The sequence below is a fragment of the Rattus norvegicus genome, chromosome 4 (genome assembly GCF_036323735.1).
Source record: "Rattus norvegicus strain BN/NHsdMcwi chromosome 4, GRCr8, whole genome shotgun sequence".
Lineage (NCBI taxonomy): Eukaryota > Metazoa > Chordata > Mammalia > Rodentia > Muridae > Rattus > Rattus norvegicus.
Window position 1 is genome coordinate 165,658,824 of NC_086022.1, and position 14,853 is coordinate 165,673,676.

Here is a 14,853-nt window from a genome sequence, read left to right on the forward strand (position 1 = left end):
GGCTATCACAAATAAAGATTCTATGAACATAGTAAATCACATGCCCTTGTGGTGTGGTGGGACATCTTTTGGGTATTTACCCAAAAGTGGTGTAGCTGGTTCTTCAGGTAGGTCTATTTCCAGTCTTATGAGGAACCACCAGATTGATTTCCAGAGTGACTTTACTAGTTTGCAATCTCACCAGCAATGGAGAAGTGTTCCTCTTTCTCCACATCATCATATTGACATGTGCTATCACTTGAGTTTTTGATCTTACCCATTCTGAATGGTGTAAGGTGGAGTTTAAGGGTTGAATTGATTTGCATTTCGTTGATCACTAAGAACTTTGAATATTTCTCTAAGTGCTTCTCAGCCTTTCCAGGTACCTCTGTTGTGAATTCTCTCTTTAGTTCTTTATCCTATTTTTTGATTGGGTTGCTTCTTTTTTTGTGGTTATCTTCTTAAGTTCTTAATATAATTTGAATATTAGCCCTCTATCTGATGCGGTGTTACTGAAAATTTTTACCAATCTATAGGTTGCTGATTTGTCCCATGGACTGTGTCCTTTACTTAAAGAATCACTCTAGTTTCATGAGGTTCCATTTATTAATGATTCCTGATCTTAGAACCTTAGCCACTGAAGATTTGTTTTTGTTTAGGGAGACACAAACACACACACTCACACACACACACACACACACACACACACACACACAGAGACACAAATATGCCTATGAGTTCGAGGCTCTTTTGCACTTTCTCTAATTTTGTATTCAGTGTATATGGGTTTATGCTGAGGTCCTTGATCCACTTGAAGAGTAGACTGCAGGAAATAGTAAACATTGTGACTGAAATTAAACAAAGAGAAAGAAAGTGAAGTATAAAGGATTGTACAAAATCAAAAACTTGTTCTTCAAGGAAATAAACAAAATAGATAAGCCCCTAGACAAACTAAATAAATGGCACAGAAATAGTATCCAAATTAAGCAATCTCCCTTTGGGATAAGATAAAGTGGCCCACTCACTCCCAGCCTATGCAATATAGTACCTGAAATGATGGCCAGGACACTTAAAACAAAAGGAGATCAAAGGGATGAATATTGGGAAGAAGAAAGTCCAGATATCACTATTTGCAGATGATTTGACAATATATAGTACCAATCCCAAAAATTCTACCAGAGAGTTCCTATACTTAATAAACAACTTCAGCAAAATGGCTGGATTTTAAATTAACTCTACAAAATCAGTAGCCTTACTCTATCCTAAGTATAAATTGACAGAATAAAAAATTAGGGAAACAAGACCCTTCACAATAGTGGCAAATAACATATCTTTGTGTTACTCTAGCAAAGAAAATAAATGATATGTATGAAAAGAACTTCAAATCCCTGAAGAAAGAAATTGAGGAAGGCCTCAGAAGTTCAAAAGATCTCCCACACTCATGGATTGGCCGGATTGATATAGTAAAAATGGCCATCTTACCGATAGCAATGTACAGGTTCAATGGTTTTTTATAGAGTTAGAAAGAGTAATTCTCAAATTCATTCGGAATAATGAAAAGCCCAGGATAGGAAAACAAGTTTTAACAATAAAAGCACTTCTGGGGGAATGACCATCACTGACCTCAAGTTATATCATAGAGCAATAGTGATATAAACCACGTGGTTTTGTTACAAAAACAGGAACATAGATCAGTGGAATAGAATTGAAGACCTAGAAATGAACCCACAACCTCATGGTCACTTGGTCTTTGTTAACAAAACTTAAATAATCCAGTAGGAAAAAAGACAGCATTTTCAACAAATGGTGCTGCTTCAGCTGGCAATCTGCATGTAGAAGAATTTAAATTGATCCATTCTCATCTCCTTGTAAAAACCTCAAGTCCAAGTTGATCAAGGACCTCCATAAAAAACCAGATTCGGTGAATCTAATACAAGAGAAAGTGGTAAAGTGACTTGAATACTTGGAAAAGGGAAAACTTCCTTAACAGGGCTCCAATGGCTTATTCTTTAAGGACAAAAATTGACAAATTGAACCTGATAATACTGAAAAGGTTTTGTAAGGCAAAGAACACTATCAATAGGACAAAAAAGCAACCTGCAGATTGGAAAAATATCTTTATCAACCCTATATCCGATATAGAGCTAACATCCAAAATATACAAAGAACTGCAGACATTAAGACACCAAAAAACAAAATAACCCTATTTAAAGGTGATGTACAGAGCTAAACAGAACTCTCAACTGAACACTATCAATAGGACAAAATAGCAACCTACTGATTGGAATAATATCTTTATCAACCCTATATCCGATATAGAGCTAACATCCAAAATTTACAAAGAACAGCAGACATTAAGACACCAAAAAACAAAATAACCCTATTTAAAATCATGTACAGAGCTAAACAGACTCTCAACTGAGGAATCTCAAATGGCTGAGAAGTTCTTAAAAAAATGTTCAACAGCTTTACTCATCAGAGAAATGGAAACCAAATTGGTCCTGAGATTCCACCTCACACCAATCATAATGCATAAGTTCAAAATGCAGGTGAGAGCAGATATTGGCAAGAATGTGGACAAAGGGGAACACTTGTTCATTGCTGGTGGGATTTGCAAACTTTTTTTGAAATTTTTGAAATCAATCTGTTGTTTTCTTTGAAAATTGGAAATAGCTCTACCTGAATACTCAACAATACCATTGCTGGGCATATACCCAAAATATATCCCAACATATAACAAGGATACATGCTCCACTCTGTCCATAGAAGACCTATTTATAATAGCCCAAAGCTGGAAACAACCCAAAAGTCCCCCAACAGAGTTGTTGATACAGAATATATGTTACATTTATACAATGTATTACTACTCAGAGCTTAGAAACAATGATTTCATGAAATTTCCAGGCAAATAGATGGAACTTGAATATGTAATTCTGAGTGAGATAATACAGAGAAAAGAAAATACATGATATGTACTCAATGCTTTGTGGAAATTAGCTCAAAACCTCACAATGGCAATTTTCAACTCACAGGCAATATGGAACATAGGAGGAAAGAAAACCAATGTGTAGATGATTCCATCTTGCTTGAGGGGAAAACAGGATAATTGAGGGAGATGGAGGCAGAGGGGGACCTGAGAGGGAGACAGGAGATGGAGAAAATAAGGGTGCTGTAATAAGTACTGGAGTGGATGGGAGAGAGGTACAGATGGTCAGGAAATCAAATAAAAATATGCTGCTCGGGGGTAGCGGGAAGACGAGGAAATGGGGTTAGTCATTGTCTGATTCCCATACAACAGGCAAACAATAGGATCCCGGGACCAAACTGGAATGACTATAGTCAAAATGCTAAGAGGCACAGAAGTTAGAACCTGTAGAGACCTCCACCAAATGATAAGCAGAGTCCCCTGTAAAGGAATAGGCAACACACCCCTCTCAATATTTTTAACCCTGAAATATACATGTCCAAAGGATAACAGGGACGAAAAATGGAGCAGAGCTTGATGAAAGGGCCATCCAGGGACTGCCCCATCTGGGAATCCATCCTGTCTGAAAACACCAACCCAACACTGTTGGTGTAGTCAAGAGGTACTTACTGACAGGAACCTGTTATGGCTGCTTCTTGTGAGGTCTGGCCAACAACTTACCAATAAGGTGGTGTGGATGTGTGGAGCTAACCATCAGACTGAGCTCAGGGACCATGGTGATAGAGCTGAGAGAAGGACTGTAGGAACAGAGGGAAATTGCAATCCCATAGGGAAAATATCAATTACATCATTTGGCAGCATGACTCAGTGCTCCCAGAGACTAGACTACCAACCATGGAGTAAGGGAGAGACCCCGACTCTAGATACATATGTAGAAGAGGATGACCCTGCCTGAAAACAATGGGAGGGGAAGATCTTAGTCCTGTGGAGGTTTGATACTCCAGTGTAGCAGAATGCTGGAGTAGTGGGGCAGAAGAGGTTGGGTGGGCTGGAAAATACCCTCATTGACACAAAGGGGAGGAAAGGGAGGGTGCATATGGCAAGGGGAGGGGTTGTGGGGGGATAACTGGGAAATGGGATTTCTTTTTAGAATTAAACGAATAGAATGATTAACAACAAAGAAAAACGAACACATGGACATGGAGAAAAGTGTTGATTTAGTTAGGAATTACTGCAAGTTACTTCTTACAAAGGTGGCTTACATTTTTTATTATATAAAAATGTCAGTTTCCATTCAAGGATAAAATTGTTAAAATACTAACGTTCAGGATGTTTTACATGGAAAATAACAGAAAATAGACAAAAAAAAATCAGAAATGTAAAGGGAGACATAACAACAAAATGGAAGAAATTCAATAAACATCATCAGGTCCTACTACAAAAGCCTATAGTCAACAAAACTGGAAAATCTAGATGAAATAAATGAATTTTTAGATAGTTACCTCATACCAAAATTAAGTCAAGTGCCGGTAATATATCTAAACTGGTCAATATCCCCTTAAGAAGTTAAAGACGTCATTACAACACTTCCAAACCCCCTCCTAAAAAAATCCCGGGTCAGATGTCTTTAGTGCAGAATTCTAAGTGATCTTCCTAGAAGAACTAATGAAAATAATACTCCTCAAACTATTGCATAAAAAAAAGGAAAAATACTTAATTCATTCTCTGAAGCCACAGTTATTCTGGTACCTAAACTACACAAACACCCAACAAAGAAATAGAACTTCACACCAATTTCATTTGTAAATATCTGCAAAAATACTGAATAAAATTCTCAAAAGAAATTCAAGAACACATCAAAACCATTTTTCAGCATGATCAAAATGGCTTCATTCCAGGAATGGAAGTTTAGTACAATATTTTAAAATCCATTAATGTTATTCAGTATATAAGTAAACTCAAAGAAAAAATTACATGATCATCTCCATAAATCCTCAAAAGTTCTTTGACAAACGATAACACTCTTTCAGGTTAAAAGTATTGGAGAGACTAGAAATTTAAGAAACATACCTAAAACTAATAAGAGCAATATACAAAAAAACAACAAGGAATTTCAAATTAAATGGATAAAAATTTGAAGCAATCCAACTAAAATCAGAGAACATACAATGATGCTCATTTTCTCCATATCTGTTCAATATAGTACTTCAGTACTGGTTCAAGCTAGAGCAATAAGACAACAAAAGGAGTTCAAAGGAATACAATTTGTCAAAGAAGAAGTCAAGGTATCCCTATTTGCAGGTGATATGATAGTACACATAAAGAGTTCCAAAAATTCTACCAGGAACCTCTAGGATTGATAACTGCAGCAAAGTGGCTGGATATAAAATTAACTCAAATGAGTCAGTAGCATTCATTTGTAAAAATGATAAATGGGCTGATAAGGAAACTAGAGAAAGAATATCATTCACAATACTCTCATATAATATACAATTTCTTGTGATGACTGACCAAATGAGTGAAATATCTATATGACAAGAATTTCAAGTTTCTCAAGAAAGAAACTGACGAAGACCTCAGAAAATGGAAAGATCTCACATGCTCATGGATTGGTATAATTAATACAATAAAATATCCATCCTATGAAAAGCGATCTTCATATTCAACTCAATCCCCACCTAAATCCTAGCACAATTCTTTGAAGACATGGAAAGAGCAATTCTCAAATTCATCTTGAAAGACAAAAAAGAAGCAGAAGAGGAAAACAATTATTTGTTTTTTAGTTGAGTGCAGCAAGAACATTTATTTTAGTGATGCCATCATTGCATATTCTGGCAAATTCACTGCTTTACTTTATTGAAGCTGAAGTTTTGAACGTTCTTCCAAGTTTCAAGTCTTTCACTGATTTAAATAGGTCATGCCTGCTCACGTATTTTAAGTGACTGAAATGAAATGTGTTTTATTGCACAAGATCTGATTTTTATGGATTCATCGAATTTTTAAAATAAATCTGAGCATTAGGTTTGTTGTTATTGTTGTTGTTGTTGTTGTTATTGTTGGTATTTTTAGGAAAAACAAAAAAGCCCAAACTTATGAAATGTCTCTTTGTAAGAGAACAATTCCTCTATGTTATCCACAGCTTTTCTATGACTTTTTGTGTAGAAATTGTGCTTCCAACTTTCTAGACATGAAGCAATGGGCTCATTTCACTTCAGGACTCTTTGCATAGCTCCAGTCAAATTTAGTATCATCTCCCTCATGGACATCTGAGAGCCAAATCTGGGCTATTAGTGCTAAAGACCCAAATAGAGCTTGTGAGAATCCTTCATGCTCTATTTCCATAGATGCTTGCTGCATCCCATAATTGCTGCCACAAACAGATTTTTGTGTCATTTTTCTTAGGAGCATCTTGAATGAGAGATGAAAGAAGACAAAGGCTAACTGGCAGCATTTGATTGACTCTGTCCACTTTCTCAGAGCTGTGCATTTTCCACAACTCATGGAGAAGTGGTTCCGTGTGTTCTGAAGTAGCTACCCAAAGGCAAGTTGCCCAAATAACAAGTTTTTTTTAAATATTTAAGCCTTTTGTTGTATATATTGGTTTCACTTAATTATTCCTAATACAGTCTTTAAAAAACTGTGTTGCACCTGATGTTTATTTTTGGAAGTATAATTTTATAGATATTTCTAACAGTGGAAGCATTCTGATTTTAATTCATAAGCTCCTCAGAGTAAATTCTGCCAATTTAATTTCATATAGTTATTCTGTGAGCCATTATGTGTGCTAAACAAGTTTAGAAAATATAAAATGTTAATAAAATGAATTAATTTTGATGATGCACTCCTTCTGTGTATAGCACTTTTAATTGCTCTCGTCACATTGTCTGTTTGAGTCCACCACATACACCTTTATCTTACAGGAAAATAAAAAGAATCTAAATTCTGAAATTTTCAGTACAATCTTTTACTTCACAGAAGCTGTCTAGTCATTAAATCTTATTGAGAGTCAACCTGGTATACTTCATACAATGCACTTCTTACAAAGATCAAATATTATTAACAATAAAAGAAGTTTTAGGGGAATCATCATCCCTTGCCCAAACTATACTACAGTGCAATAGCGATTAAAACTGCATGGTAATGGTATACAGACAAAGAAGTTGGTCAATAGAATATAATTGAAGCCCCAGAAATAAAACCACAAAAAAGAGACACTTAATCTTTGACCAGGAATCCAAAAATATAGGCTGTAAAAGAGAAAGCATCTTCAATAAATGGTGCTGGTGTAACTGGCAACTGTTATATAGGAAAATGAAAATTGATTCATACATGTCACCTTACACAAGTTCACCTAAAACCATATGTAAAGGAAAAATAGTGTTTTCCTATAGAGTCTCACTGGGTATACAAGCCACATTTAAAGCCTGATCCCATGCCCTACAGTAGAATGCCAACACGAAATGAATTCAAGTGTACTTTTGAAAGATCTTTGTCTTACAATGTCTCCAAATGTGCAGCATTAATCTTTTCACTTTCTTCCTTATAGGCCCATTGTGTTACAGTTTCTAGCTTTGTGGCTTCGATTTTTCTGCGTTTACAAATGTGTATATCTGTGTGTCTATTTGTGTTTCTTGAACTTTTTCGATGTTTTTTTTTTTTCCTGCTTCTCTGTTTTGTCCAACTTGGAATTTTTTACTTTAAGTAATTTTATATTATTGTTAACATTGTGTATATGAATTTGTATGCAAAGCAGAGAGAAAAAAGATATTACTTTGAGAGTGAGAAAAGTAGGAAGAAACTGAGAAGTGTTGATGGAAAAACATAATATGAATGTATACTATTACAAAATTTGATTTCAATACAAATATATTTAAAATAAAACTCCTTTGAAAATAAAGTTAGTTTTAAGTGCCCTGCACACTGAGCAACACACAGAACCTGTTACATAAATTTCTTCTATAATATTTAAAAGAGAAGAAGTTCTGTGCTGTTCTTACAGAGGAAATGAGTTTATTTCCCAGCATTCAGTTTGTTCATAACCTCATAAAACTACAATTTCCCTTGATCCAGTGACCTATTCTGCCCTCTGCTGGTACTCATACACACCCTGCTTTGATCAGACAAACATCAACAAATTTATAAAAAAAATTAGAATAAAGTATTTTCTGATGTAAATGGGTATGTTAAAACTACATGATTTCTGGAAAATTAACAGGTAAAACCTCTGCAGTTGAATATATTCAAAGACATGTTGAAAGCACAAATCCTGCTAAGTCACTGTTCAATGGAATGTTAAATTATCTGTTATTAAGTGATGTATTCCAGAAAATGCTGAACGAGAAATCAGAAACTTGTTCTGTCATATTATCAATTATTTGTATGTATGTATGTATGTATGTATGTATGTACTTATAAATTAAGTAAGTATGTACATTTATGTACATATTTTTTTACACTTTGAATATGAAAAAATCTAATAAGAAATGAGCTTATATGAAAAGATATTTGAGAACGGAAACCAGCTGAGTGACCTATAAGTACAAGAAAAAATGGGTAGTATCACTAGATCTTAGAGAAATAATGACTTCTTAATTTATCCAGGTGGTATAAATTCAAAGCATTGTTGTCATCAAATATTGGTGAAAATGAGAAGTAATGTGATATAACTTGCTTGTGGAACAAATCTTCGCTTAACACTGGAAAACAAATATCACAGCTCTGAATGTTTAGGAAAATAGACATAGATGGACAGATGATTGACAGATAAATAAAAATAAAACTATAATATGTATTTTACACAGTGAATCATGTAAATTGACATGACAACTTTACTCAAATTTGCTAAAACTTTGAAACATATGATATGTTCACATGTGAATGGAGGGATATAATGGTTCTTTGTACAACAGTAACGTACCGGTTAATAAAAAGATTTAACCACTGCTTTTTGAAAAATGTATGTTAACCGAAAATCATTAATAATAAAAGTATACAGAGAAAATAGTGTTAAATACAAACTGTGTAGAGCACATAACACTCTGAACTAGACCATACTAATTTATATTACAAGACAGCATATGCCTACCTGTCTGGGGACTGGCAGGGAGGTCATTGGATCAAAACGAACTTTGGGAAATAAGTTTCTGTTGTAGGAAATGATGGCTCTCTTAGTCTGGATTTCTCTTTTGAAGTAGCACCATGGTGAATGTAATTTGGAGAGGAGAGGGATTATTTTGTTTACATTTCGGTATTATAGATTGTTGCTGAAGGAAATCTGGACAGAAACTCAAACCTGACAGGAAGCATTAGGCAGAAGTTGATGTCGGGGTCAAGAAAGATGCTGGTCATTGACTCCCCATTGCTCAGTCTTGTTTATGAGAATCGCTTAGACCACAAACAAATAGGTGGCACCCACAGTCTGACTGGCCTTACCCACAAATATCTAATTAAGAAAATATCTACAGGCTTACTCACAGACAGATTTTATTATGACACTTCAGAATTGAGGTTCCCTCCTGTGATATAATTCAATTTTGTGTCAAATGGACAAAATACTATTTAGGACAACTGTGGTTGAAGAGATGTGCTTATTTGACACAACTACTATTTCTAATGACTTACTGTAGATACTCTAACTTCAAGACCTGATATTTTTAAGAGTCACGATAAAAACCATAAAGAAATTGCAAATCAGTAACCATTTTGAAACTGAAGGTCATGAGGACATTACAAGTAAATGTATAGAAGGACACTGACTCTTAGAACATACTAACATCATCCAGAAAATGGACAGATATTAATGTAAATAATGGATTAGAACATACAAACAGATCAATAATAGACATGTTATTATCATGATAGTAGTATATACTGTGGAAAAAATGCTTATCCCTAGAAAAACTGATCATAAACAATTTATAATATTATTACTGTCATCATTAGGCTTCATGAAACAAAGTTTCATTCTAGATCAAATGATGTTCGAATTTGCATGTAGCCTTGGCTGCCCTCACATTCATGTATATAGTATGTTTATAAGTCAGATCTTCCATTCCTAATTCGCTTCAATAAATTTTATTGTTTCTAGGTGTTTACAGCTTCCCAACAAATGAACCAGAAGAAGAAAAAGAGAAATTAAGAACACATGTGGAATGCAGAAGGTCTTCTGAGTGTCTTGACCTAGTCATAGCAACTAGTCATGAAATCTGAAATTATATTTTACAGCAAACATAAGGTTTTCAAAATTATTTTATTTATTAACAGTCCAGACATCACCCCATCAGACCTCCCTTCCACAGTTCTTCATTTCAAAAGGCTATTAAAAATGCTAACTTTTTCTACACCAAAAATATATCAAAGAGTAACAAACCAACACATGAAAACCCACAACTGCAGGTTAGTTATTAATTGTGCTATCAAGCCATGGTCTATGGAAATATCCTAATGACGATTTGATAGATTCATTCTTTATTGAGTTCTCCATGTGGTCCTGTGTCATTCATGAGACAATGTGAGGGAATTGTTTGGGTATTGGAGCAAAGGATGTCCATTCTCCACATGCAAGCTGCTTCATGTGCCAGAACGGATTACTGTGTCTGCTGTTCAGTCAATTTTCAGCAGATTTCTTCCCTGTGGACCTCATCTCTCTATTCATGCAGCAGACTGTGACCTTTCCTTCACACTGCACAATGGGGCAGTGATTTTGTCCATCCCTTTTTCACAGATACAGAGATGTCTTTTACCACAGTCATCATAATGTAGACCTGTCATACTGAAATATATACAGTATCCGGTTTTTTGTAGTGGTTTACATGCCAACAAATCACTATAAAATAAAAAAAAATAGTGGTCAGTTATTAAAATTTGAAATTTATATTATTGAAGGCCATGATTTTTGAAACAAATTTTATTGAAAAAATGTAGTGTATATGGAATAAATTACATGTGTATGACTAAAATATTTTTATTTTTCCTAAATTCCTAAAATAGGATCTTTGGACAATGACTTGAATGGTTTAGGACTATCGAAACCAAAACTGTCCATATGATTTTAGCCCTCAGATGCTGCACACTAAAGAAAAGACCTAAGTCCTTTCATTTGTCAATAAATTACTCAGGTGTTGTGATCTGTGCATGCACATGCACATAAATCCACACAAAAAGATAAACAGTAAAAATTAACATAGAAACAGTCTGACCATGACTCTATGAATTATCCTTTCCCTACCACTAATTTTGTACAACAAGGAAGATTATTTTTCAGCAATGAAGAAATAATAAAGGATAATTTAATTCTGAGGTTATTTTTCCATGATATTTTGTATTATGATGACAGATTGAAATGAAGAAATATGTGTATGTGGCATCTAGTACAATTCTTATTTGCCTTGTTTTTAAAGAGCAAAAGGAGGTGTTTAATTCAATTACAAACAATGGTTTGTGAATACAATTTTGTTGTTTTCCTTCTGACTTCCCCAACTCAGAACTAACAGGTCTTCTTTGAAACATGGTGACTGAGTGACTTCCCTGCATTCAACTCAACTGCAATGTCTGCTGTTTGCTACATTTGGTACCACAGCTACCTTACTGTGAAAAATAATTTTAAAAGTTGAATAGGAAATAGAACAAAGAAGAGGTGACACATACTTACAAACTCATCATTTGGGAGTAAATTACCAGGTGAAAAGATTTTGGAATTCAGAATGACTAGGATTACAAACCAGGCAGGCCAAAACTAGCTTTGGAACAAGAACCTCATCAAATATTAACCAGTAATTTAAATTTTAATGAATATATTTGTGAAAGAGAATGATGCAGATTTCTACATAAACTAGGATTCAGTACAGGTGAGATTTCCATAGCATTAGTGAGTGTGGCTGCCAATCGAAGCATAGAAATGACAATGGATTAAGGGGTTTCAAGAGGAGAAACCAGGAAAGGGGATAACATTTCAAAGGTAAATATATAACACATCTAATAAAAAAGTTGGGGATGATCTCAGAATAGTGGGGTTGGAAAACCTGAATTATATTCTATGGAATAAATGTTATCTAATGATCAATACAGAGCTGTGTGTGGTGGTGATAGACATATTTAATCCCAGCATTTGTTGGCAAAGTATGGTAAATCTCTGAATGTGAGGTAAGCCTTGTATACTGAGGAAGGTCCAGCAGAGTCTGAACTATATAGAGAAACTCTGCATTTAAATCCCTAATATACATGAAAAATTTAACAACAGAATTATACGATACTATATGAATATTGATGTGCACATCAGGGGATACATCCAGGAAAATATTGGTTATGAAGAGAAAGAGGTCGCCAACACAGCAGCTATTGCCTCTACACTTGCTTTTTTACCACGAATACGTGGTAACACGTTATTGCTGAAGCTACAACACAGTGTGACATAAAGACATAAAGATTTAATGTCAAATCAATCAGGAAACATTTTCCTTTGACTACATATCAAAGGGTCAAATGTGCATTGCAGTCTGATTGGAGGAGAAAAGATATCAATGGCTTTAGTCCTACCACAACAAGCTACATACATGCTAAGCAAGATACGCCCAGTGGTATCATTGTTGTGGATAACTAACGGCTTTTGTACTGGATTTAAAACATTTACTTGAGGAATGTCATGTTTTAAATTCTATTCAATCAAAAACCCATGATTGCAGAGATCATGGGCCCTATGCCAGAATCTTTTATAGTACTTCAGAAACATAGACATGTGGCAAAATTATGTTATGAATTTTTGCCTTGAGCTGGGTGTCATACTTGTGGATTCATTGGTGTGTAGACACATCATGAAAAATGAACCTCTTTTAAGGGACACTTAATTGGGACTTGCTTAAGGTTCAGAGGTTCAGTCAATTACCAAGGCAGGAGCATAGCAGCATCCACACAGATGGAGGATTAGAGAAGGAGATGAGATTTTACATCTATATCCCTAGACAGACAGGAGAAGATTGGCTTCCACATGACTATGAGAAGGGTCTCAACATCTGCCAACAGGGACATGCTTTCTCAAGCACAGGCACTAAGACACCAACACAGCTATAATTTCTTACACTACCACTGACTGGGACAAGCATAGTCAAACCACCATATTTCATTCCACAACTTCATTAGGATTATACAAAACTATGACAAACCTAAACATAATGCAAAATGGATTATTCAAATATCAATAGTCCCTACTGTATATAGCAATCTCAACAATGTTAAATGTCCAATGTTCAAAGACTTTTCTGAGATTCAATCATTTAAATGTATTCTCCTATAAAATCAAAAACAAATGGCTGAAGAAATAGCTCCAACATCCCAGGATATATAATAACATTTCAAAATTCCATATGAAGGAAATAATAGAATAAACCAAGACGTAGTTAGTACCCAGACCAACTGCAAACCAAACTGTCAAACAAGGCTACCTGTGACTCCCAACAGACCTCCCCCACACTCCCAACTGTCCCCCTTGGAAATTCTAGTATGGTCCACTGATCATAAGTCAGATTGGAGGTTACTTTGCCCTACCATTAATACCCTGCCTCATTACCAATTGTTCAAATTCTGCCACAATTGATTGGAAGGAATACAGTTCTCTGACAGTCTGCTCTGGGTCATCTCCCTTTAAAAGTGAGGACCAGGAAAGGCCAAAATTAAACTCCACATGCCATTGTATCAGTCACTGTCTTCATGTGTCTCATTCAAGAGGTCCTGGAAAGATTCAATTCAGACCTCAACAACAGACTCCTTTCTCCCTGTAATATCTTTCTTCAGTTCACAGCTCCTTGTTCCAATATCTGTTATGCACTCATCTTCTGAGTTCCACCAATGGGCTTGGATTACTTCCCCAGCTCTGCCCTATGTAGCATTCTAGAATGTGATTGACTCCACTCCACTGCTCCCTCTGTTTTTAGTGGTCATAGTATGATACTGAAATATCCAATATGCTGGGGTCTTCTGCTGCAACTAGGCCACACCGATAACCTCTCATAGGCACTCTTTATGGTGCCAATTCTCAATTTATTTTTATGACCCCCTTTGTACTCAGACATCAACTTCAACTGACCTGCCCCTTTGCCAATGATCTTCCCTTGCCTCCCACAGTGCTAAGCCTCTTTTGTTTGCTTGACCCCTTCATATCTTCAAAACCACTGTAACTTTTGTGATTTTTAAACCTTATCAAGGCAATTGGCAGCAGGATGTACAGCCTTGTCTCTTCTTATCTCTTTGTGCTCTCAGAAAACACAACACAGAACTTTTCACCAAAATAATGCTGATCTTTTCTTACCCATCCCTAATTTCTGAGTTTGAGCTAAAAAGCATTAATTGACTCACTGTTCCTTTATTTTTTAACTATAGAGCAAGATTCCTATGCCTGAAGCTGCCAAGTTCTACTACTTGTTAAGGCTGGAGGATGCCCCACCCCTTTACTTATCAGTAACTTTACTTTCTGTTTCATAACTTCCTCACTGCCTAGTATTGGCTCTCATGAAACTTGTTGTGTAGATTGACCAGAATTCAGAGATCTGCATGACTCTTCTTCTGAATGCTGGTATTAAAGTTGTATATACCCATGCATGGATATAAGCTTTTCTATACCTAGAAATTCCTCTGTCCCAGGCTGACCTTGAACTCCAAGATCTGCTTGCCTTTATCTCCTGGGATTAAGGACTTGTACCACTGTGTCTGAGATTAAGCTTTCCACAGCTCCTCAAAATCTGGAATAAAAGTGTTAGAGGAAGTTCATAGCACTAAGTCCCTCCATAAAGAAGCAAAATTTTGCATACCATCAATTTATAAATACACCTGGAAGGTTTGGGAAAAAAAGAAGCAAACATAACAAATAGGAATAGAAGGCAAGAGTTAATAAAAAGAAATCAACACTTAGAGAAGTCAATGTCAAATCAATATGGAAATATCTTCCTCTGGGCTGAATT

The 14,853-nt window shown here is 35.4% G+C and overlaps 1 protein-coding gene across 1 annotated transcript in view; it reads right to left on the reverse strand.

The window, feature by feature from the left end:
* Positions 1-10,135: 10,135 nt before the first annotated feature.
* Ly49i5 (Ly49 inhibitory receptor 5) overlaps positions 10,136-14,853 on the reverse strand; it is a 25,694-nt gene continuing 20,976 nt past the window's right edge. Inside the window, exon 7 of the mRNA NM_001009501.3 lies at positions 10,136-10,730. Coding sequence (NP_001009501.1) covers positions 10,556-10,730 — 175 coding nt within the window. The 3' untranslated portion in view covers positions 10,136-10,555. The remainder of the gene's footprint in view (positions 10,731-14,853) is intronic.